The sequence below is a fragment of the Sapajus apella genome, unplaced genomic scaffold (assembly GCF_009761245.1).
Source record: "Sapajus apella isolate SASKATOON/1434 unplaced genomic scaffold, GSC_monkey_1.0 scaffold23, whole genome shotgun sequence".
Lineage (NCBI taxonomy): Eukaryota > Metazoa > Chordata > Mammalia > Primates > Cebidae > Sapajus > Sapajus apella.
In genome coordinates, this window is record NW_022436963.1 from 4,610,937 (window position 1) to 4,637,161 (window position 26,225).

At 44.5% G+C, this 26,225-nt stretch overlaps 1 protein-coding gene across 4 annotated transcripts in view; it reads right to left on the minus strand.

Annotated features, from left to right (window-relative positions):
• The window catches only part of RFT1 (RFT1 homolog), a 39,484-nt gene that overhangs the window by 5,197 nt on the left and 8,062 nt on the right, over nt 1–26,225 (minus strand). For 2 of the 4 annotated variants that reach the window (XM_032290200.1, XM_032290203.1), the window contains 8 exons: nt 25,486–25,675; nt 24,819–24,920; nt 22,619–22,756; nt 14,820–14,898; nt 10,005–10,055; nt 8,856–8,986; nt 7,121–7,265; nt 2,607–2,712 (listed from right to left, as the gene is read on the minus strand). In XM_032290200.1, coding sequence (XP_032146091.1) covers nt 2,607–2,712; nt 7,121–7,265; nt 8,856–8,986; nt 10,005–10,055; nt 14,820–14,898; nt 22,619–22,756; nt 24,819–24,920; nt 25,486–25,675 — 942 coding nt within the window. The remainder of the gene's footprint in view (nt 1–2,606; nt 2,713–7,120; nt 7,266–8,855; nt 8,987–10,004; nt 10,056–14,819; nt 14,899–22,618; nt 22,757–24,818; nt 24,921–25,485; nt 25,676–26,225) is intronic. The other 2 variants (XM_032290202.1, XM_032290201.1) reach the window with 2 other exon arrangements.

Sequence of the window (26,225 nt, forward strand, 5' to 3'; positions counted from 1 at the left end):
TGCCCAGGCTGGAGTGCAATGGCGTGATCTCTGCTCACCACAACCTCCACCTCCTAGGTTCAAGTGATTCTGTGCCTCAGCCTCCTGAGTAGCTGGGACTACAGGCGCATACCTCTACACCACGCTTATTTTTGTATTTTTAGTAGAGACGGTGTTTCACCATGTTGGCCAGGCTGGTCTCGAACTGATTTCAGGTGATCCACCTGCCTTGGCCTCCCAAAGTGCTGGAATTACAGGTGTGAGCCACAATGCCTGGCCTAAATCCTCTATTTCTATTCAGAAAAACACTGCTTAACCTGAAGTGGATTAAGTAAAAAGCCTGCTTTTTTCTATTCAGAATCTGAAATGTTCAGTGTAAAGTCATTATAATTGATTCTAACAGTTAACTAAGCTATCCAATTCCATAAAAATCATTGCTAGAGTTTTATGTCTGTTAAAATTCACAGGGTTAAAAAAAATGCTGATGTCTGTGATGAGCCCAGGTGCTCCATGTGCTCAGACCAGGGCCACAGGTGCTGGAGCCAGGGGCCCAGAGAGAAATAGAGCTGTTGTGTTTCATACATGTCTGAAAACCGCACTTAATGTCACATTTTACTCTTCGGGAAGGTGAGTTTCCTCACATGGGAACTGTACTAGAAGGTACTCTGGGCTCTGTTTATTCTCTGTCTTGACTAATACCAGGAAAATAATTTTCCAGATGTTTATATACTATCAAAATTCCACTACGACTTTTGGTTCAATACAATATAAGAGAAAAGAACGCAACCAGCCACTATCCATATTCCTTCACACAATTTGGTTGCAATTTATAAAAACATTTTAAATGGGTTTGGTGTTGACTTACCCCTTCAATACTAACACTTAAGTTGCCATAACAAAATTCCCTTCAAGGACATATACTCCTAGTCTCGCTCTTTCCATTCTGACACAGTGCCTCATTTCGCATGTTTCAAATTATATTTTTAAGGTATTCAACGTTAGAAGCAGGTTTCAAATAAAAACATTATATTTTCAAAGCTAAATTGAAATAGACTTTTTCATCCAGAGAGAAAGAAGAGGATAGATTCAAAGCAGTTCTACTCCACAGCTATAAATTTAATTATCTGAGGCAAAAACCATGTCTAGACCACTATTTTAAAACTATGGGTTGTGACCTACTAGTAGTTTGGGAAATCAATTTAGAGGGTAATGGCTTGGCAGTTTTGAAAAACAAAATAGAAGAGAGACCAGAAAGCAGCAGTGTGTCATGTGCATTCCTGCTTTGTGAACTCATGTCTCAGTCACACACACCTAAGTGCGACCTGGGTCACAGTGCTCACAGTCATTTTTACTGTGACAGCTGGTCTGGGGCAGCAGTTTCCAAAGCCCTAGAATCAGAATTGCGTAGATCTGTGTAATAAACAGATTCCCTGGCTCAAGCCTTCTAAGATTCTAATTCAGCTGGGCTGCAGGGGGACCAGAAATTCCTAGGAGAATCCCATCAGTCTGGACTGAACCTGCTGGTCTGGACTCTAGTTCTCAGCCACTTGTGTAGCAAACAAAGTCCCCAAGCTTTTACATGAGCCAGCCCAGGAATAGACGCACACAGAGAAAGGGGAAGAGTCCCCAGCTGAGGCATTCCCTCCTCATCCTACCCCACGGCCAGGCCTCTGAGGATCCTCACCAGCACTCAAGATTATAGAGGCAGCATGAAAACCCCCATGGGATCCTGGCTTCAAGAGGCAGTGGGAAAATGAGGGCCAGTCCCCCCATCATCTACGCCTGCCCTTTCTACGATTTCTCTCTTCTCCTCAGTGTCATCCTCTAGTGTTGCCTTAAGATGCTGCCTTACTTTTTTTGGCATTTGGTACATAAGAGGTGGATGATCCTGGGTATAGGCCAAATGCACTTAACCAGGAAGGGTTCATAGCAGAATCACTGAGGACTCAGCATTCAAAAAACGCACATATGTCTAGGAGCCTGCTGAGATCATGGTGTGGTGGGGAAGGGGCAAAAGGAGAGTGGCCAAGAATCTGCATTTCTAACAAGTTCCAGCGGGGATTTTAACTCACAATCAGTATTAAGAACCACTGGCAGGGATTCTAGGATAGGAATCCTGATCTGGAGTCGGCAGTTGAGAAAAATCATGGTGAGATGTATATGTGCATTTGGGCTTTTCTCAGGAGAGTTGTCATAGAATCCCTGAGATTCTCAAAGACCCACCAATCAGATTATCAGGGGTAGGAATCTGCATCTTGAAGAAGTTCCTCAGCAACTTACTGGAGGACCACTCTTGCGGGGTAAGCAAGGAGGTGGAGGAATGGAAATCTAGCTTGTCTGGTGCCTGACTCTGCAAACTTGGACTAAAATAACCTTTCAGGGCTGATGTTTCTCCCTCTACAAAGGGAGGCAAAGAGTAGTTGCTGCCTCCCAGCCCTACGGTGGGGAGCACTTACTGCACCTGCCAGTGCTAGAGATCCCAGGGAAGAAACACACTGGTGGACTAAGTGTTGCCTCTAAAACAGCCATCTGTAAATACATGTTCAGAATGAAAAGCAAAAACCTTGACAAGTTCCTTCATTTTGGCTAAAGGCCATGATTAAAGGTGAACCTGCTAGGTTACCCACCTGTCGACCTCCTCTTTGCTCATGGCAGCAAATGTGAAACACTCTGTCACTCCGTTGATGGCAAGCAGGAGAACATAGAGACAGTAGGAACGCAGTAAAACAGGACCTACAAAGGAAACAACTAATTGAAACTCCAGAGCCCAATCGGAAGGCCCACATGTAACCTCAGCTCTGCTGAGTGACCAGAGAATACCAGAACCAGGCCATGAGACCTGCTGGTATCTGCAATGGGCGGACTGCATGCTGGAGCCCAGGGTCTTAATTATCTAGAAGGATTCCCAACATTCTATAGCATTGACTAAATAATCAGCAAAAAACAAAAGGTTAGGCCAGGCACGGTGGCTCACACCTGTAATCCTAGCACTTTGGGGGGCCAAGGCAGGCAGGCCGCTAGAGCCCAGAAGTTCAAAATCAGCCTGGGCAACATGGTGAAACCCCGTCTCTACCAAAAATACTAAAATTAGCTGTGTGTGTTGGTGCATGCCTGTAGTCCCAGCTACTCGGGAGGCTGAGGTGGAGGATCACCTGAGTCTGGAGAGGTCAGAGCTGCAGTGAGCCATGATAGTGCCACTGCACTACAGCCTGAGTGACAGAACAAGACCCTATCTCAAAAAAAGATTATGAATAAATGTACAGATCTCTTACTGGACAACTAAAAGCTTATGTGGCTAGTAAGCAAGTCTGTTCACTTTTTTCATCACCATGAATAGGCCTGCTAGTTTGAACTCAAAGTCACTAGTGACCCTGCATGTTAAGGGAATCTCAGTTGAGCAGGTCCTGAAGAAAACACCTTTAAGAAAGGCCCAGGGCCCAGCACAAGCAGAAAATTACACAAATCCAAAGTGAGAACTATTTGCTTTTAAAACAAAGTAATGCAATTCTATTGCTAACAAGCTTTGGAAAAATCTACAGGAGGCTTACAAATGGGACTGATTCCACTCTTTTAAGGGGGCCACAATCAAGCACCTAATATATATACACCTAACCTACGACCCAGCAATTGTACCCCTAGGTATACATCCAACAGAAATCGACATACATGTTCACAAAAACACTTGTACAAAACATCTGTAACAGTTTTATTCATAAGAGCCAAAACTGACCATCAACAGAAGAAAGAAGAAACAAACTGTGGGCCATCCATACAAAAGAATACTTAGTAAGAAAAGATAATAAAATCCATTATCTATGCAAAATCGTGGAAGAATCTCAAAAACTTTATATTGAAGGAAATATGCCAAATGCAAGGGCGTACATGCTGCATTTCACTGATATGAAATTCTTTTTAAAAGAAATACTAATCCATGGTGATAGAAATCAGATTTCTTCAGATTTCTCTTTGCCTCTGGGGTGGAGTGGGGCGGTTGACTGGAAAGGGTCCCAAAAGAACTTTCTGGGGTCATAGAAATATTCTATATTTGAATCTGGTTGGTAATTACATGGGTTTCTTTGTACATATTTGTCAAAACTTATCAAACTGTACTCTTAAGAGAACAGCATTTTACTTTATGTAAATTATACCTCAACAAAGAAAAAAAAACTTTACCACTAAAAGAAAAGGAGGCGGGGAACTGAAGTTCCGAGTCTGAGAATCTGGAACTCATTCAGGGTTTATGAAAAGCTGTTTCATATAAAAGATCTCCATGCAGTGGGGACCCTAAACAGTTTTATGGCAGTTATAAAATTATGAAAGGAACACTAACAGGGCAGCCCTGATGCTCAACAAAAAACCATTTTCCAAGGCCCTGTCTCGGATTCCACGTTTATCACATCACATTGCATTTGACCTGTCAAGCCACTGCAGGAAGTAGCCTGGCCCCCACCCCAGCTAACGGTGACTCCAGGAAGGGAGGCAGGGACCATGCTCTGCACCTGGGAGGCTCAAGTCTATGCTCAAGTGTGGCTCAAGTGTGCCTCCTGCTTCTCCCCATCCTCCTCTCCCTGGCAGAAGCAGAGGAGTGGGAGCCTCCTTACCACTGAACACTAACGGCACAGGTGGGCCCCGCTGTAGGTGAACAGTGAGCTATTGTAAGGCCCAGAGAACAATACAAACTCCGGCACGAAGCAGTGACTCAAGTAAAGGGTGTTGCGTCCATTTGGGGAATTCAAGAACGGAACCAACCTTTCATTGTAGACTGAATTGAGGGGTATTTTAGGTTGAATTGTCCCCCCAAAATAGATATGTTGATGTCCTGACCAGTGCTGCCTCAGAATCTGACCTTACTTGGAAACAGGGTCTTCATCAAGAAAACTGAGTTAAAATGCAGTCATTAGGGCGGGCACTGATCCAATATGACAGGTGTCCTTATAAAAAGGGGAAACTTGGCCAGGTATAGTGGCCCACGCCTGTAATCCCAGCACTTTGGGAGGCCAAAGTGGGGCAGATCACCTGAGGTCAGGAGTTTGAGACCAGCCTGGCCAACATGGCAGAACCCTGTCTCTACTAAATATACAAAAAATTAGCCGGGTGTGGTGGCAGGCGCCTGTAATCCCAGCTACCCGTGAAGTGGGTTTCTTGAACACGGGAGGCAGAGAATGCAGTGAGCCAAAATTGCGTCGCCATACTCCAGCCTGGGCAACAGTGAGACTCCATCTCAAAAAACAAAAAGTTAGGGGAAACTTGCACGCTGAGGCAGACATGCGCAGGGGGATGATGACGTGAAGACAGAGAGAACACAGCTGTGTGACCACAGTGCTGCAGCTGCAAGTCAAGGAACGCCAGGATGCCAGCAACCACTAGAAACTAGAGGAGGCAGGAAGGGGCCCCCCATCGAACCTTCAGAGAGAACACGGCCCTGGCCATCGCTTGATTGTTCACTCTTGGCACCCAGAATTGGCGGACAATATGTTCTGCTGTTTAAAGCCACCCAGTCCATGGTACTTTGTCATGGCAAAGTACCTAATTAACTAAGCCCTAACATGTTAACATGTCTTAGTTAAGTCAAGGGGATAAATAACTAAGACAAGGGAATAGAGAAGGAAAAAGTAAAAAGTAGAGGGGCAAGAGAGAAGCACCTAAGAGAGAAATGTGAGAAATCTTGGGGAAATTCTGTGAATGTCTGGGTTTTTCTTAAGGACAGAAAAGCTAGGTTTTGTTCTGTGAGTTATCAAGAAAAAAAGAAAAGAAAAAGCAAAGCTAGGTGTGAGAAGGATTTTTAAGAAAAGCCTCCAGAACACTTAGAAAGCCCCTAATGAAATACACTGCTAATCCCAAACAATAGAAGAGAAGCCACACCCCTAGACAAAGGCCTGTCTGCTGTGTCTGAGTCACTCATTTGGAGACGGCCGGTACAGCTCACAGTTAAGTCCATTTCCAGGGTGAAGACAGACAAGTGCACAACTGGGGACAACTGGGGTGGCAGTGTTGCAAGTTCCACTTTCAAAACTAAGATGATGGCGCTAAGTCATGATAAAGATGGGACAGCCCCCTCCTTGTGGCAACGCCTGTGACTGTGACATTAAAGGCGGCTCCTCTGTGATTGCTTTCTAAGGGGGCAGAGCTGCTATAGCATAGTTGAGTTCCCAATCTCTGCCCATAAACTTACTAATGCCTTCCTAATGAGGCCTCCCTGCAGCTGCCTGATGGAAATGTTCTCACAGCACAAGCCCCAGGGAGCTGCAAACCCCTTCATTTGTTTCACAGCAGGTGTTTCTCCAAACTTAATGACCTTTGCTCTGGTATATAAGCTTGGCCCTTCTTCCCCTAACACCAAAAGTTTGGGCCCCATTACAGTGGAGACTAAAACATCCTAGTGAACTTGTAAAATGGCATCTGACAAAGCCCTTTATATTGAGATGGGGCAGCAGAAAGAAGTCCTCAGGGTTCCTGTCCAGTGACCTGAGAAATTAAAAACATCTTTGCCAAACCCAACATGAAACACTACAAATGGACTGCCAGCTTACAGCCCAGAGCATTTTAAAACTGGTGAAGTCCCCACGGCCTAACAAGTGCTGTGAGATGCTCAGCGGCCTGGTGTTTCAAAATTAGACACATTCAATACTTTTCTTCTTCAAAAACCGAGAGTCTGGATTAAATATACCATTTTATTTGCAGAGATCAATTTTATTTGCTGCAAATGGCTCTGGGTTATCCTTCAGAGGCTTTTATGCACCAGGCTGAGAGATTTATGTGGCATTTACTATCTTCAAATGTGTTTAGTATCAAGCGGAGACTCATTACCGCCTGCCCTCTGCCTTCCTCCCTCACCCCAGAGGGAGTACAGGAAGCGCTTGGCAAAACATATTCTAGGCCCAAGAGGAAAGCCAACAGCAAGGAGGAGTCCTAATAACTTCTCCAAGTGAGGCTGAGGAAGCTGATCACCCCGGCACCAACGCCCCTGCCTATACCTTGAGTGTGTGTCTGAACTTGAATGGGGGAACAGTCCCACAGCCCCTGCCACCAGTTTTCCCTACATTGTCACAGTTTTCAACTGTGTGTGCCCAAGTTCTTGAATTTCATGACTCTTCTATTTGTTGGGAAATCAGAACAAATTCAGAAAAACTCTTGTGCGTACCTGATCCTGAGCTAAGCATGGCCCCTCCATAGATATCCAGAGCCAGCTGAGAATAGGCAAAGCCAAAAACAGTGATGGTCAGGCCGGACAGCAGCGCCAGCTTGAGCAGGGACTCCAAGACTGCAGCGGCCACAGCAACATCCTCCTGGGGACAGGGGGAGAGGGAAGGAAGTTGGATGAATCATGAGCTGAAGAAAACCTTCACCCTTCATCTCTGGCCTTCTTCCCTCACTGCTTTACAGTTCACTCTTCCAAAAGGGTGATGGATATCACTGCTTTTTTGGTAGTGTGTTTGTTTTCATGTCAATTAGCAAATGAAGGAAAAAGTGTGTGTCTCCTTAGCTGGTAAAGGAGAGGGTTAGTTTTCAATTCACGTGGGACAAATTGTTCCAAATATTGCTTAGGAAACACTGACTTTCCCCTCTGATATTTATTATTTTTAAAAAAAAAACAGAAATAGAGGAGGGTGTCTCACTATGTTGACCAGGCTGATCTCAAACTCCTGGCCTCAAGCAATCATCTGGCCTTGGTCTCCTAAAGCATGAGGATGACAGGAATGAGCCACTGCACCAGGCCACTAATATTTATTCTTAAATGTGCAGCAAGTTTTCCTATATGCTAGCCAGCTCTGTGCTTCTCCTGCTAAACATCCCAAAATTCTGATGTTACTGTCAATGTACTCTTGGGAAAATATTCCTAAATCAGACTGAGTACCAGATTAGCTCATTTTGAGATATTGTGCATAAACTGTATTTTACTAAATATCTTCTAAGACATGCAAGAAGCTGAACTAGCTTTTTATTCTAAGAAAAGTCAGACATTTTCAGTGGCTTTGGAAAAAGTGAAGCTCCTAGACCAAATACTCCTAGATTAAAGTCTCCTCTTCTGTATCTACCAGCCCGAGTATATAGAATCTCACAGTCAAAGAGTGTAGCTGAGCATGTCCCAGTAGTAAGAAGTTAAAACAACTGGTGTGGTGAGTGAAACCCAACAATGACATCCTCTCCTCCCTCTGCCCACGATTAGCCTGGCTCCAACTTCTGCATCCTTTGGCTCTTGAGACTCTGAGGACAGGAGAGGCAACCTCATTCTTATGTCTAAGACTAGCCCATGGCTGGGTGTCTGCAGGGCTCTGGGGACAGCTTTAGACAGTCCTGAGGGGGCTGGATCAAGAGTAAGGTCACATGGCTGGGCATGGTGGCTCACGACTGTAATCCTAGCACTTTGGGAGGCTGCGGTGGGCAGACTGCCTGAGGTCAGGAGTTTGAGACCAGCTTGCCCAACATGGCAAAACCCCCTCTCTACTAAAAATACAAAAATTAGCTGGGTATGGTGGCACATGCCTATAGTTCCAGCTACTTGGGAGGCTGAGGCAGGAGAATCATTTGAACCCAGGAGGCAGAAGTTAAAGTGAGCCAAGGTGGCGCCACTAAACTCCAACCTGAGCGACAGGGCAAAATTCCATCTCAAAAAAAAAAAAAAAAAAAAAAAGAGTAAAGTCACAAAGAATAACAAAGGAGTGAGAAGAAGGCACAGCCAAGAGCAAAGGGAGAAGGCCACGAATGAAGAGGGGAGTCCCGGGTCCCACTATCATACAGAATGTCAGAGAAGAATGAAATCTATAAGAAAATTCCTGATCAAACAGAAGAGAAACAGACTGCTTCACATTCCTGTCTGCCTGTCTTGCAATTAAAGGCAGAATTAACTTGAGAGATGACATAAGAACCAACATTACCTGCTTCTGAAGTGTGGCATCCTTTTCCCTCTCCAGCACCTTAGCAAAAAACACATAAAAACTTTCCTCTATTGGCTGGAAAATTAATCTGGCCACGAGGGAGCCAAGATTATTCACTATATCATACACGCCTACAAAACGAAAAGGAAGAAACAACAATCATGTTGTTTTTTCTACTTTAATTTTCACAGCACTATTAAAATTGTTTATTTAATATTTTCATTACAGCTTATTTATCTTGAGATAATTATAGATTCATACAGATTTACAAAAAGTAATAGTGGCCGGGCATGTCTATAATCCCAGCACTTTGGGAAGCCAGAGTGGGCAGACTACTTGAGCCCAGGAGTTTGAGATGAGCCTGGACAACATAGAGAAATGCTGTCTCTACAAAAACAGAAAAAATTAGCCAGGCATTCCGATGTGCATTTATAATCCCGGTTATTCAGGAGGCTGAGGTGGGAGGATCACCTAAGCCCAGGAGGTTGAGGCTGCAGTGAGTTGTAATGGTACCATTGCACTCTAGCCTGGGCAAAAGAGTGAGACACTGTCTCAAAAATAAATAAATAAGTAAAGGAAGAAAGAAAGAAAAAAAATGGAAGTAATAGAGGGATCCCACATACCCTTTACCCAATGGTAACACTGTGTAAAACTATAGTACAATATCACAACCAGGATACCAACATTGATACAGTCAAGACACAGAATGCTTCTATCAACAGTATTTTCTTGTATAGGTCATTAATGCAAAGTTGATGTTTTTCTATTTTATTTCCGTTACTTTGGGATTATATTAAAAGATAAATATAAAAATACTGAAAGACTATCTAGCTACATAAACATGGGACAGATTGAGGCTGTGAGACAGTGAGCTCCCTTTTCTCCTCTCTTGTCACCTTCCACCCCCAAAATGACCACCAGAGCTCTCAGGGGCGAACTAAAGGGCCAGGGTTGCACCAGAACACCTGCCACCAAAGTCACATTGGAGGGTATAGTCAGTACGAAGAACTACGATTTACAGTCTTTAGAATTTTCTTTAATCTTCAGGTTCATCTTTCATTAAATATATCCGAGAAAAATATTAGGAAGCACCTATTAATAGTATTCACTTTTAATTAAAACACTATTATAAACAGAATTTCATCTTACCCTGATCACCAAAATTTAATACGTTCAAAAATGTCATCACATATCGCTCCCCTATAAACAAAAAAGCAAAATAATTAGCATGTCAAATACACATTAATGTATTGTTTTCTTTCTCTTATCAGCTATCAACTTTTCCAGCTGACAAATAGAGAAATGTTAGATAACACTTAAAGACATGTCCTTGTCCTAATGTTGATTTCAAATAATCTCAAAGTAACAATGTGGAAAGTGCTGAGGACTTTATTGACAGCAAATCTCCAAGCCCGTTAAATTAAAAATAAAAAATAGTAATAAAACAAGTCTAAAAATGTTTTAAAAAAGAATGTGGAGATAATTAAATTTTAATAATGAAAATGATGGTCCCATGTTTTAAGGGGAGGTCAGATAATCTGAGCATAAATTATCTGTAAAGTGTCCATGATTATATGCACAAGTTTATCCAAAGGTTCCTCAGGGGTGTAAAGAGCTCCCTGGGGCTGGCAAGGCATCAGACTATCTTAGATTTGAATCATGAACTCAGGCTTGATTCAAATCTAAGATAGTCTAATGCCTTCAAGGTGAAGACACCAGCCAGGGCTCCCATCCCCCTGGCTCATCATAGAAGTTTCTCATCTATGAGGAAAAAATGTTGACCACTGTGGAAAAGGAGCACTAAACTGCCCACGCCCTGAAGGGCAAATTCTCACCGCCTAGTAACTTGCTCAAAAGGAAAGCAGCAAGAGGCTGGAAGCAGTGAGCTCTCTCAAGACTCTCTCCCACCCTGCCTCTCTCTCCAAGCCCCTGCCACTGTTTATGGTGGGACCTCTGCAGGTCCTCACAGGCCTGTGTCTCTGTGCTGCTCGGATCCACCCTCACTGATAACAGCTCCAGCTTCTGCAAATACAGTTTTCTTTCTTTCTTTTTTTTATTTTGAGACGGAGTCTCACTCTGTCTCCCAGGCTGGAGTGCAATGATATGATCTCGACTGACTGCAACCTCTGCCTCCTGGGCCTAAGAGATTCTCCAGCCTCAGCCTCCTGAGTAGCTGGGATTACAGGTGCCCACCAGCATGCCTGGCTAATTTTTTTTTTTTTTTTTATATTTTTAGTAGAGATGGGGTTTCACCATGTTGGCCAGGCTGGTTTTGAACTCCTGACCTCAAGTGATTTGCCTGCCTTGGCCTCCCAAAGTACCATGATTACAGGTATAAGCCACCATGCCCTGCCTCAAATACAGCTCTTAAATCAGTTTCTGCTTTCATATCTTTTTTTTTTTTTTTTTTTGAGAGTCAGTCTTGCTCTGTCGCCCAGACTAGAGTGCAGTGGCACGATCTTGGCTCACTGCAACCGCCGCCTGCCGGGCTTAAGAGATTCTCTTGCCTCAGCCTCCTGACTTCAAGGGATTCGCTTGCCTTGGCCTCCCAAAGTTCTAGGATTACAGTTGTGAGCCACCACGCCGAGCTTAAAATACAGCTCTTAAATCAGTCTCTGCTTTCATATCTTTTTTTTTTTTTTTTTTTTTTTTTTGAGACAGAGCCTGTTGCCCAGGCTGGAGTGCAGTGGCACGATGTCGTTCACTACAACTTCTGCTTCCTGAGTTCAATTGATTGTCCTGCCTCAGCCTTCCGAGTAGCTGAGATTACAGGCACCCACCACCATGCCCAGCTAATTTAAAAAATTTTTTAGTGGAAATGGGGTTTCGCCATGTTGGCCTGACGTCAAGTGATCCACCTGCCTCGGCCTCCCAAAGTGCTGGGATTACAGGTGTTAGCTACCGTGCCCAGCCTGCTTTCATAATGGATCTTTTCTTTTTTTGAGACAGAGTTTCGCTCATCAGCCAAGCTGGAATGCAACGGTGCAATCTTGGCTCACTGCAGCCTCCGCCTCCCAGGTTCAAATGATTCTCCCGCCTCAGGCTCCCATGTAGCTGGAATTACAAGTGCCTGCCACCATGACCAGCTAATTTTTGTATTTTTAGCAGAGATGGGGTTTCGCCATATTAGCCAGGCTGGTCTCCAACTCCTGACCTCGGGTGATCCACCCACATCGGCCTCCCAAAATGCTGGGATACAGGTGTGAGCCACAATGGCTCCTAGGGTTTTCAAAAAGTCCAGGCTCCTTAATTCTTTTATACACTAACTCCAAGCTATCATTTTGAGGGCTTTTACACACTGACCCCAAGCTATCATTTTGGACTCCCTTCATCAACCTCACCCTCATCACCCTGTCATCTTCTGCTGCACCCTACCTCCCAGGTTTTAGCCCTCCAGCTGCTTTGAGTCAGGCTGGGCCTGCCTTGGCTCTTGGCATTCTCACCATCTAGAGTGTCTTTTCTGCAGGGCCCTCCCTGTCTTTTGGCAGAATGGACCTCTCCTTCCTACACTGTATAAACTTCCTGAGGGTAGGAGCCCCTCTCAGTCATCTCTATGCCCCTGCTTTCCTAGCAAAGCTCTAGGAAATGAGTTTCCAAGTACTACACCCCTCACAGCCCAGTATCAGTTAACCAGACGAACGTGTCTTTGGTGAGAGAATGAAATGCTTGAGGCCACAGCATGTTACTTATTCATCTCTGGATTCTCAGCACCTGGTATAGTGTTCAGGAAATGTGGGGGCAGAAGTAACAGCATATACATTTTTGCTACTACAAAAAGTGAGCTCAGTGGCTCATGCCTATAATCCCAAACTTTGAGAGGCCAAGGCAGGAGGATTGCTTGAGTCCAGGAGTTCAAGACCAGCCTGGGCAACATCATAAGACCCTGCCTCTACAAAAAAATCAAAATATTAGCTAGGCATTATGGCAGATGCCTTGCCTGTAGTACCAGCTACTTGGGAGGCTGAGGTGGGAGGATCACTTGAGCCCAAGAGGTCAAGGCTGCAGTAAGCTGTGTTTGTACCACTGCATTCCAGCGTGGGTGACAGAGTGAGACCCTGTCTACAAAAACAAAAAAAACAAAACAAACAAAAAACCCAGGGCATTTCAACTTTTTTAGAGCTGCAGTTTTAAAAATATAAAGAATCTTAGAATCTCAGTCAGGCAACTTCCTTATTTCACAGCCATGGAGATGGAGGCTCTGAGAAGTTCCTAATGGCCCTCTGCCAGTCAGAGGGAGCCAGGCTAGGAGGTCCAACCATGGAGCAGGCTCCTGGCACTGCAGTCAGGTGGAGTTCTGGAGGCTTTAGCTTGCAGTAAACTTAAACCTGCTGCTGCAAAGACATGTCTAGAGATGTGTTGTCTGCAATCCAGAAAACCAATTTAGGCCATTACTTGGACTGGATCCATTCCCTCAAACTCATTAAAACTGCTCTTAAAACACTGGAAGAAAAAAAAGTGCATATGAGCAACTGTCCTTTCCAAAACTCTCTCCACTGATTGTCCTGTTCTTACAACAACCTGAACTGTCATCATACACCATTTCACAACAGTTACCTTGTGGCTTGTCTTACTTCATTCACAAATACATGCTGAATAGCCCTCCTATGCCAGGTCACAGCAGGGCAGTGGTGACAGCACACTCCCTGCTCCTCAGGAACTAAGCGCTCAGGCCCTTCACTCAGCTCTCCTGAGACTTCTGACCCTCCCTTCCCTGAGAAGTCCTCAGAACAGTTTCATTTTTGTAATAGCAAAGTTATAAGCTTACGCTAGAAACATGTGTGTACTTTCAAAGATCAGAGAGCCCTCAGACACTGCCTGGTCCTATCCCTTGTTCACAGACGGGGAAAGAGAGGTGTAGGGGGAGTTGCTTTCCTTTGGAGACATAATGAACAAAGATACAGATAGAGGCCGGGCGCTGTCTGTAATCCTAGCACTTTGGGAGGCTGAGGCGGGTGGATCACCTGAGGTTAGGAGTTCCCGACCAGCCTGACCAACAAGGTAAAACCCTGTCTCTACTAAAAATACAAAAATTAGCCAGGCATAGTGGTGCATGCCTGTAGTCCCAGCTACACAGGAGGCTGAGACAGGAGAACTGCTTGAATCTAGGAGGTGAAGGTTGCAGTGAGCTAAGATAATAACAGTTGTATTAAAATGCTGGTATTATTTTTTCTGTTTTCTTATTTTTTCTAATGAGACTATATTTGATAATTAAAAGATAATTTTTGAAAAGATTAAAAAATATATTCAGTAATAGGCATATGAATATGAAATGTGTATGCAGAAACTACTACCTTCAGCAACTTATAGCTGCCTTAAAATCTCATTTTTTAAATTAAAGCTAGGTACAAATAAACCAACACACATATATACACAAAAACTAAATGTCCTTCCAGCCCCTTGCTGGCCCTCCACATCGAGAGCTCTGCCACTGGTAAACTGGAAGGGCCGAAGTCTGACCGTACTCTCAAACGGGTGCATTTTGTTGTTTAAGAAAATAAATCCAACATTAGAGAATTGACATAATTTTAAAAAGAAGAAAATAAAATAAGTGAATGATATAAAATGATAATATAAAATACTTTTATGTAACTAATACTTTTATAATAAATTCATAAGAATCATAACATGGGGTTTGGAGTTAGACCTGGATCCTGGTTAAGCTGTTCCTTGTTACTGTAAAACCCTGAAGAAGTTCTGCAACCTCACTGACCCTCAGTTTCCTCATCCATGATGAAGGGAAACAACATCTTTCTTACAAGGCTATGGAGAGATTTAAATTAGACAACCTAAGCAAAGCATAAAACTAAATAGAGGTTGGTTTCTCTCTCTGATTTAGCCCCATCCTCCCATTTCTGAAGTTCTTCTGCCCCAGAGGCTCTGTGGTCTGGACCCAGGTAATCGGCAGTCCTGTGAAATCTCCTTCTACTATGGTCTCCTGACCATTCAGAGTGTCCTTGTACTTACCTTCTGTCAAAATCTGTTTCAAGAAGGACTGTTTGAAAAAACTCCAAGTCAGTTTAGCCTCTTTCCAGTTTATAAAAGCCTAGAACAGAAAACAAAACAAAACAAAACAAAAACATCACAGGCATTGCAAGTGTAAGAATGCAATGCTACATGAGAGGCAAAGGCATTCTGGTCCCTAAATCCCAACCTGGATAGTCTCCACTGAACCCTCATTCAATGCTAAGCACACAGAAGGCATCCCACAAACACTGGCGAAGAATTTACATTACTAAACACAAAGCCAAATTCTGTAAGTGCCTGCCCAAGACTCATATACTGACACCCCTAAAGAACTGCTGCTGTCCCACAGCTAACACATACAGCTCACAGCCTGTTCTTTCCTTAAAAACTGTCTAAAGCATGCTGAGCTGCAGAACAAATTCTGCTCCATTTACTGCACAACATAATGCTATGTTCAGCCATTCAGCCATCCAGGGCCCTTTTCCACAAGGGAAGAGGAGCTGCCCTTCCATATTTAAAAAAAAAATTAACTTTCCCAGGTCAGGTAAATCACTCAGAATGGATATGACAGAGGAATGGAGAAGACAAAATTTCTGATATGACTCTTCTAAAACTCCAGGCCGGGCATGGTGGCTCACACCTGTGATCCCAATACTTTGGGAGGCCGAGGTGGGTGGATCGCTTGAGCCGGGAGCTTGAGACCAGCCTGGCCAACACGGGAAAGACCCCATCTCTACTAAAAATACAAAAATTAGCTGGGTGTGATGGTACGTGTCTGTAATCCCAGCTACTTGGGGGGCTGAGGCACAGGAATCACTTGAACCCGGAAGGCGGAGGTTGCAGTGAGCTGAGATGGCACCACTGTACTTCAGCCTGGCGACAGAGCAAGAATTTGGCTCAAAGATAGACAGAAAGATAGATAGATAGATAGATCTATCTTCCATCGGGCACCAAATGGCCATTTTCTAAGAACAAGGAAACAGTTAGGTAGGGCAGAGATCAACCTGTAAGAGACAGGTAGCCTCAAAGCCAGGGAGCTGAACACAAAACAGGAGAACAAGGCAGCCAGGGGGCTCAGTATCCTCTGGGGCCCCCTCCTCTATCTTGCAGGCACCCTGGGATTCCAGAATATTTAGACTGGGTGTTACATTTTTTTGTTTTGTTTGTTTTAGGAACAGGGTCTCGCTCTATCACCCAGACTGGAATGCAGTGGTGTGATCATAGCTCACTATAACCTCAAACTCCTGGGCTCAAGCCATCTTCCCGCCTCAGCCTCCAGAATAGCTGGGACTACAGGTGTGTGCCACCATGCCCAACTCATTTTAAAAACTGCTGTAGAGATAAGTGTCTTGCTGCATTGCCCAGGCTTGTCTCAAACTCCTGGCCTGAAGCGATCCTCCCACCTTGGCTCCCAAAGTACTGGGATTATGGGTGTGGGCCATCACTCCTTGCTGATGTTAGGTTCTTAATCCTAGGGTACTTGCATTTTGAAAAGCTGTGATTATCTAAAGTGAAGACTTTTGAATGGTAGGATTTCAGAGGGCTTTTTGGGAGGGGAGGGCTAAATCACAAAGGCGCACTCTACCTCTCCAAAAGGTCAGCCACAGCTCTCAAGGGCAGGCCTGAAGGCTGCCTCGGTCATGTGGGCCCGTTCTGGGCACAAAGCCCATCTATGAAGAGCAATGCTGTTCAGTAGGGATGTAATGTGAAATTTTCTAGCAGCCACAGTGCACAGGAAAAAAACACAGGTGAAATTAATTTTAATATATTTATCTAAAATATTATCATTTCAACAAGTAATCCATATAAGAACTATTTTTTTCATATTGAGACTTTGAAATCCAATATGTATTTTGTATTTACGGCTCATCTCAATTCAGACTATCCAGATTCCAGAATGCTCTATAGCCACATGTGGCTGGTGGCTAACATTTAGAACAGGGCAAGTCTAGAGCACCTCTGAAAGCAAGGGTCACTTCTAGTCCCCATTCTCCTTACCCCTTGGTTTCTGGACATTTTCTCCAGACACAGGGAGCACAAATCTGAATCCTCCCAAACTACGCTGCCCTCAGGGAATCAGAGACTCAGAGCAGATGCCAGGATATCTCTTTAGCCCAGGAGTAAATCTTCCCTGATGAGAAGGAAATTGAGCTGCAAGATGTTTAAAACCAGGCCATCTCCTTTCCCTGGAACAAAGAGCAGCAGACAATTTCCCACCACTAGGGGGCACAGGGGACCATGTCATCTTCAGACTCGGATTCTGGCCACAGCCGGCTTCAGCACCTTCTCTCACTCACACTGCTCCCCACCCCTTCCCATGCTGCGGTGGTCCTCCCAGGGGTCAGCAAAGCAGGACCTGTCCTGTTTTAAAAGGAAACAAAGGCTGCTGCTTGTCATGAGTCTCCCTTGACACCTGCTTGCCTGCAGGTTGTGAATGGATTTGGGAAGATGGTTGAGATCTTAAAAGACAAAGTGCTTTGGGAGAGTGAAATTATGATGGTGTACCTAATCTGAGAGATCATACTTGATTTTCTTAATGCCTTTGGTTTAAATGGGCCTGTGGTTCAGAAGGAATGGCCACACCACTTACTAAAGTGCTCATTAAGGACACAGAGGCAGGAAATCCAATCTGAGATGTGGCTTCTCCAGGCAGGGGCTGAGTGGTGGGAGAGAGGAAGCATGTGGTAGAGTTTTACCATTCTACTCAGAATGGAGGTTAATAATGGAGGTGTCATTTGGGGCGATCAAAAGAGGCCTATTTCACAATAGCTGGGTTGGTACTGATGAGCTGATCTACATAGCTGGGAATTTCCCTGGAATGCCCTGACCAATAAGCGGAGAAACAGAAGGCTGGGGTGGTAAAGGTGATGGATGGTAACTCGGGGGGAAGGTCTGGAATCAGAACTTAGAGGCTCATCACACTTCCACCTGAGTCACTCATCAACTTCCCAAACCCTTCTGACTCAGGATGATCTGATCAGCCACATCCTTACCGCAATGACAACAGTCACTGGGGAGTGTGAGGCTACCAACCATCCTGTCCCCTGCCCTCCATCACCTCCTCCACCCTAGGCAGCACTCCTTCCTCTCCCTCCCGCTCCACTTATCCTAGTCACTCTGGGGCTGTCGACGCTGCCCCAGCTTTGTCCATCCTCCCACTTTCATCCATCCTTCCTCTGTCCTCACTCCTCACCTGGACAATTGCACAGGCTCCCAATGAGCTTTTTTGCCTCCTACTCTTTCTCTAGCCTATCTGTCTCATTGCAGGTTCAGGCTTTGGAGTCAAGCTTGGAGACTGGGGCTCAACCTGCAGCTCCTTGACTTATTAGGGTAAATGCTGGGGACAAGATATTTAACCTTGCTAAGCCTTGGTTTTCTCATCTGCAACATGGGATAAGAAGTCCTATCTCATGGAGCCAGTGTGAGGATTGAATGAAAACAAAAAAATGAGACACTATAACTCTGTAAGAGATGGCAAGCTCCTCAATACAGGAAGTTCGATCATGGTGCTGTTCAAAAACCTTTCATGGTTAGGGGGTGATCAGAGAAAAAAAAACCAAATCCTTTCATTTGGCTCCACTGCCCCTGAATGAAGCCCAGGCTCCACAGCATGAGGCCACCACCACCTGACCCTAGCCTGGCAGTCGGGTTTACCTCCCTTCATAACTTTCTGCCACCTTTCCTTTCCTTTTCCCAATTGTCCAGCCAACCTAAGTACCCCAGTTATCCAACACAATGATGGGCAGATAACAAGCACTGAGCAACTTTTCTTTCTTTCTCTGGTCATGAATGCCCGTCTCCACCACCCATATCCATTTAACCTCTGCCCACCCATGTGTCAAAGTCTACATAAAAGAAGCTTCCTCCATGAAGCCTTCCTTGATGTTCCTAGATGGAATTCAGCAGTCCCTCCTCTGTGCTTCTATTTTGATAACACTAGACACACAGTGTCCTGTAGCATAGTTAGTTGAGCAAGCATCCTATCCGTTCATCAGCATGCAAGTTCTGAGGGTAGGGGCCTCACTCAGGGCACCTGGTACAGTGCTTAACATATAATAATGCTTAATCCATGCTTGCTGAGCCAAATTCCTCAGCTTTACTTAAATATTAGCATAGCTCTCATATTAAATCCCTCAGAAATGTCAATGAATATAAACGCAAGCCATTATTTGAAGTATCATTAATTTGTTATAAGGTTAAATAAAGAAGATGGAATTCTACAAGAACAGGAAGGGAAATCTCACAATTAGGTCAAATTGATAGTAAATACAATTATTTGACCAGTTTCCACTAAGGGAGTCCCCAGTGTAGAAAGCTGTTCCGGGGAGCCAAGTCAGGCACGCTGCCCACGGTAAAGTCATACACTGCATTCATGCATTCAGAATCATCTCATTTCTTTTACTTTTTCTCATTTTTCATTTTTTTTTTTCCAAGACAGGGTTTCACTCTGTCGCCCAGACTAAAGGGCAGTGGCATGAACAGCTTACTGCGGCCTCGACCTCTAGGGCTCAAGTGATCCCTCCTGCCTCAGCCTGAGTAGCTAGGATCACAGGCATGTGCCACTGTGCCCAGCTAATTTTTACATTTTTTTGTAGAGAGGGGTTCTTACCAGGTTTCCCAGGCTGGTCTCAAACTCCTGGGCTCAAGCAATCCTCCCACTTCAGTCTCCCAAAGTGCTGAGATTACAGGCTTGAGCCACCACACCGGCTTCTTTTTTTCTTTTTAAAATAATAACCCTGAATCGGGGCCGGGTGTGGTGGCTCACACCTGTAATTCCAGCACTTTGGGAGACCGAGGCGGGTGGATCACAAGGTCAAGAGATCGGGACCATCCTGGTCCTGGGTAACAAGAGCAAAACTCCATCTCAAAAAAAAAAAAAAAATCATAAGCCTGAATTATGAATTGTTGCACCTGGAACTTCCTAATCTTTATGTAAACAGTAACTACTATGGGCAATAAGCCAATTTCTTTTGGAAGACTACATAACATCAGGGTAAACCATAGCCTAAAGCTAGTCCCCAACAAAAGGCGGAGAGAAGTGGGTCCAAAACCAGCTATGTGATTTTCGGTTAGTCACTTAACTCCTCTGAACCTCAGTTTTCTTATCTGCAAAATGGAGATAACAGTATTCATCTCCTACATTACTATGAGAATGAAACACAAAATCCATGTAAAGTGCTTGGTGTAGTGCACGGCACAAAACATGCAGTCAATAGCAGTTATTTTAAATGGCTCTCTGTCAAGGCTCAAACACTTTAACTCCTGAAGTCTTCGGGGGGCCTCACAGGTCACGTAGACCAACAATCTCACTTTAAAAATGAAGACTCTGAGGTCTGGGGAGAGTCCCACAGGCTTCAGAGCTATACCTGCTGCCTCTCAAGCCCACAGGAAGCTCCCTGAGGCCCAGGAATCACCTCTCCTACATGTCTGTATCCCCGATGGCATCAAGCACGGCGCCACTTTCTTACTGTATATCAGCGGTAATACGACAGGTACACACAGCCTTCTCATGATCAGGGCTTGGGTCCTTGCAGTCTGGGCATCGGTGCTTTCAGGGCACATTACCAGACCGAACCGCTGAGCTCCCACACCAATGCTATCAGCGCTGCCTGGCTAGGGTGCCCCTGTGGAGGCAGCTCTGCTCTCAAAGCATCAGTGTGATGGAGGTGGTATCTGCTGTCACTTAAGGACACCCACTTGTGCCAGGCCACATTGTTAAGACTACATGTCCCAGCTCATCGGGCCTTCAAAACAACCTTAGGAGGGAGGTGCTATTATTATCCCCATTTGACAGATAAGGAAACTAAGCTTAGAGTTCTGAGCCCATCACAGGTTTTATTTATTTATTTGAGACAGGGTCTCACTCTGTTGCCCAGGCTGAAGTGCAGTGGCACAATCATGACTCACTGCAGCCTTAACCTGGGCTCAAGCGACCCTCCCACCTCAGCCTCCTGAGTAGCTGGGACTACAAGTGCACACCACCACACCCGACTAATTAAAAAAAATTTTTTTTGTAGAGACAGTCTTGCCATGTTGCTCAGGTTGGCCACCACAGAGCTTAACAGACACTTGGCAGACTCTTTACTTCTCTCTTTGCTTATGCTAATGGTTCAAATGCTCCTTCCCAAAATACTGCTGGGGCACAGGGACAGGCGCAGTATGAAAAGCTGCCAGGCTTGGTACAGGTGGGCACCAGGGGGCACTCAGGGGAAGAAGAACTCTTCCGTACTCTTGAACCTGCTCTGGGGGTAGGCGGCAGAAGCTCTAGGCAAGAGAAGCGATCCTGAGTCCTAACCATCTAAGCCTATAGGTGAGGCACAGTGGTATCCAAAACTATCCTGTTGGTTTAGGTTACAGGTGAAATTTAGCTGAGCAGGATGGAGAATCCTTTTCTCACAAATGAGAACATATCTGGCATTGATACATAATATCTAGTTTTTCTTGAAAAGTTGTACAACGGGATTCCGTATAGTCTGAGACCTATGTCTCACATATTTCACTACTTTTTCAAGTATCACAAGAGAAATAAGGAGAAATCGAGCGTATGCCTTACCACAGCCAAGTGCACTACATCTGGCAAGCAAACAAGCATGGAAAGAAGGGAAGTGCCCAGAATAGAGGAGCTCACGAAGCATCTTGGTAGAGGCAACGTGGTAACATCATCATGTGTACAACTCCAGTGGCATAGGCAGCAGCACTGACCCCAGAGGAGCCAGAAAATCAAAGTTCAATGGCCTGAGAGTGAAGGAACTGAGCAGCAAAGATGATGCTTTACTCCACATGTCAGCTGTGGAATCCACAGTGGTCTAGGTGGAAAAGTATATCACCTGAAAGACTAGCTTGACACTGAGATCAAGAGATCATGTGGGGCCGGGCATGTTGGCTAATAATCCCAGCACTTTGGGAGGCCGAAGTGGGAGGATTACTTGAACTCAGGAGTTCAACACTAGCCTGGACAACATAGTGAGACCCTCTCTCTCAAAAAAAAATTTTTTTTAATTAGCTGAGCATGGTGGCACATACCTGTAGACCCAGCTACTTGGGAGATTGAGGAAGGAGGGTCACTTGAGCCCAGGAGGTCAAGGCTGTAGTGAGCTATGATCATGCCACTCTGCGCAATAGAATGAGACACTGTCTCAATGCAAAAAAAAAAAAAAAAAGACCATGTTGGGTTCATCCTACTTTCTCAGAACTCTCAACTATCTGTGCTAGAAGTCAACTGAGGAGAAAAACCAAAACACAGCAGACTAGAGAGAGTGGAGCACAGTGGTACAGCCTGCACTCTGCTGGCATGTGAGCCCCTCCAGGCTCCTGTCCTTATGCTGACCCTCACCTAGGACAGGTATTTTATTCACTAAGCCTTAGTTTCTCAACTCTAAAACAGAAACAGTGTCAGCCTTTCAGAGTTGGTGTAAGCATTAAATAAGGCAGGTAAAGCATTCAGCATAGGGTCTAGCACAACGGATCTCAACTGGGGGCAATTTTGTCCCCCAGGGGACATTTGGCAATGTCTGGAGACATTTTGGGGTGCTCCACTGAGGGGTGGTTGCCACTGGCATCTACCCACTAGGCTGCTGCTAAATAACCTACAATGCACAGGACAGCCACTTCGACAAAGAATTGAGAAGCCCAAAATGTCCACAGTGCTAAGATTTAGAAACCCTGGCCTGGCATACAGCAAGCACTCCATAAATATGAGCTATAAAATTATATTTATGATTATAATAATAAACCAGTTGCAGTTTCTTTCTTTCGAGGATAAGCAGCACCTATGATAAGAGATAAAATGTATTACTTACCCCATTTCTTGTAATATTGGGTAACAGATCTGTTATTCTGGAGACAGGAAGAGTTTGAAGCTTGGTTGATTCTGGGGAACCCAGTAACTTTGTGAAATAAATAACATAGCAGAGCACCAGAACTGTGGTATAGAAAAGCTGATAAAAAAATAAACTGTTTTAATAAAGGCATAATTAAGATATGCCTATAAATTTGATATCAAAGGCCAATCCAGTAATATAACTCTCTGATTAACAGCATTTTATTTTATTTTTGAGACAGAGTCTCGCTCTGTCGCCCAGGCTGGAGTGCAGTGACTCAATCTCGGCTCACTGCAACCTCTGCCTCTCGGGTTCAAGCAATTCTCTTGCCTCAGCCTCCTGAGTAGCTGGGACTACAAGGTGCACACCACCAAGCCCAGCTAATTTTTTGTATTTTTTTAGTAGAGACAGGGTTTCACCATGTTGCTCAGGCTGGTCGAAAACTCCTGAGCTCAGGCAATCCGCCTGCCTCGGCCTCCCAAAGTGCTGGGATTACAGGTGTAAACCACCTCGCCCAGCTGATTAACTGCACTTTCTATTCAGCAATGCCTCACCCTCTGGGAAACAGCACTATTCACTTACCTCCACCGCAGCATCTGCCTGCAAAGTGCTCCCAAGACTTCACTTAAATGAGGAAACATAATCCTTCTGGGCAGGCAGAATGTAATTCCCATAACAGATATCCACTAGCTCAATTACCACAGCAATGTCCAATACATTCGCAAAAGATGTGTATTTGGCCAAATGAACGGCTCTCCCACCTAGTCAGCACACTTCAAAGATCCACGTATCCTGACTGTGCTAATATCTGAGGACTTGCCATAATCTAGGACTGTGGGTTTTCCATAAACCCCGGAAACCTGTTTAATGATTACAAGGCACAATTGCGCTGCTGGCTCTTTCCTCTTCCCCAGAGCTACTACAGATGGGGGAGGAAAGGGTGGGGTGATAAGAGGGCCCACCCCTCCCTCCACCCACCCAGGACAAAGGAATGGCTTCTGGCCAGGAGCAGCCAAATGAGTTTTGTTTGCAGATTGAGGAGGAAAATCCAAAAGAGCCCCTTTTCACAAGCTCCCTTTAGCCCTCTTTCCCTCCTGACAGCAGTGCACATTGGTTCAAGAAAGACTGGGACCTCCAGCTTGCTTTCAACCTGGCAATACCAAGGCTGCTCCTGTAGTAAAGGCATCAGGCAAGGAGAAAGAAGAGTCTCAGTTTAGTAGGTGTGGGCTCCTCTGCTCTCCACTCCCCACCAAGCCTGAGACAGAGCCCAGCATCCACCAGCCTTCTTTCTTCATGCTCCAAGCCCTTCAAACTCCAGCAGCACTGCTGTGAGCCACACCACTTGGTGCCAGTGTCCTCTGTGAGAAGTACCCTTGACTTAAATCACTACTAAGAATCTTAATTTATCTTTAACTTTAGCCTAGCCTACCTGAAAAATTTCAAGTGGCTGAACTTAACTGATTATGTTACCTTTTTCTAAACACATTTTTAGGTGCAAGTCTGGAAAAATCATTAATGAAAACTACAACTGCTTTGTACTGTAAGATGTCTGGTAACGATCTGATCTTAAATTTCATTTTTAAAAATAGCAGTTGTACTCTAGTTGTATTTTTATTAGAACTAGAAAAAAATATGAACGAGAACTAGGAAATAATGAGATGGAAATTAAGCCTAAATTGCTAAAACTGAAAATATACCTACTCTGACTTGATTCATGAACTCTGAATTATGGGAGATTTTAATCTAAGTTTAAAACAGGCTTGGCAGAGTTTCCATCTATTCTGCAAAAAACTGATGGAAATCCAGGGAAAATAATACACATGCAATGTGATCCTCACCCCACCCCCCACTGCTTCTTTTCCCCTTCACAAGACTATCAGACGACCAAAGATCAGTTTGATACAGGCTTGCCCACTGAATGTCTAAAAGAGGTTTTTATGTTTGACAATGAAGTCCAGCATGTGGCCCTCACCAGGTTCCAAGAAACACCTATGGTCTCAATGTGGAACAGGATGGACCTGGCAGCCAGAGAAGCAGTGTCAAGGCCACCCTTCCGGCGCTTCCACCCCCTGCACAGGCATGGGTGCTGTAAATGCAAACCACACAGTGTTGGAAATAAGAAGAAAAACCAGTTGGAGAGACAAAGATTATATAAAAAGATAAAATCCAAGATTCTTACCTGGGCCAAAGAGAAAATGTATAACCCCCAGTGAGGCAACCATAGTACGAGAAAAACTGTCAGAACACTCTTAAGAATTATCGACAGGCTCTCAGCAATCACCTGCAAACATGGTCAAGGTGCATTTTACAAATACTATCAAAAAGTCAAGATGTAATAGAATGACACACAGAAAATCCAGGGCAGTGGTTACCCTGGCTATGGGGGGCGGGGCACATAGCTGGAAATAAGTATTGGTAATGTTTCACTTCTTGGGTAGGGTGGTGGGTTCATGGATCTTTCAGTACACTCTGCTTTAAGATTTACATTATATATATTCTTTTGTAATCTATTATAAAAGATGCAGAGAGAAAAATTAGTATTAGTATGCAACTAAATAAAATCACTAGAAAAATATGAAAAGCCTTTAAGGTCCTTCTAAATTCTGACTTCAATTAATAATTTATTAGCAAACCTGTTTTTTATTTATGGTAAAACGGGTGAACTTTAGCCTAGCCTACCTGACAAATTTCAAGTGGCTGAACTTAACTGATTATGTTACCTTTTTCTAAACACATTTTTAGGTGCAAGTTTGGAAAAATCATTCTCTCCTATAAAAGCATTTTTTTAAAAACAACGCTCCTTCTTATTCTTCCCATTTCCCATTTACAGCAGACGGCGCACTGACCTTGAGCTTCACAAACATATGTGCTTGTGCCAAGAACCAAAAGGGCTCTCCTAGAAGCTCCACCACTGCCGAAAGACCAAACAGCACCACTCCGGCTGCATAGTGAGGGGCGACATTAGGATCAGGCACTTCCAGCAGCTGCAACCAGACCCAGCCCAGGAATAAGGACCAAAACACACCCAGGGGAGCTCTGGAAGAGCAGAAAAAATAATTCACTAAATTTTAAAACAAATATAAATATACATTAAAATAGTAACACTGAACAGAAAAAAAATAGTTATAATACAAACAGCTACCATTTATTTATTAAGATGCTAACTACATGCGAGGCACTATGATTCATACCCCTTATCTCACTGACACCTCACAATGATCCTCTGTCATCTCCCCATTAAAAAGATGAGGAAGCTGGGCTCGGTGGCTCATGCCTGTAATCCCAGCACTTTGGGAGGCTGAGGTGGGCGGATCACCTGAGGTCAGGAGTTCGAGACCAGCCTGACCAATATGGTGAAACCCCATTTTTTAAAAAATAAATGAAATAGGCCGGGCGCGGTGGCTCAAGCCTGTAATCCCAGCACTTTGGGAGGCCAAGGCAGGTGGATCACGAGGTCAAGAGATCAAGACCATCCTGGTCAACATGGTGAAACCCCGTCTCTACTAAAAATACAAAAAATTAGCTGGGCATGGTGGTGCATGCCTGTAATCCCAGCTACTCAGGAGGCTGAGGCAGGAGAATTGCC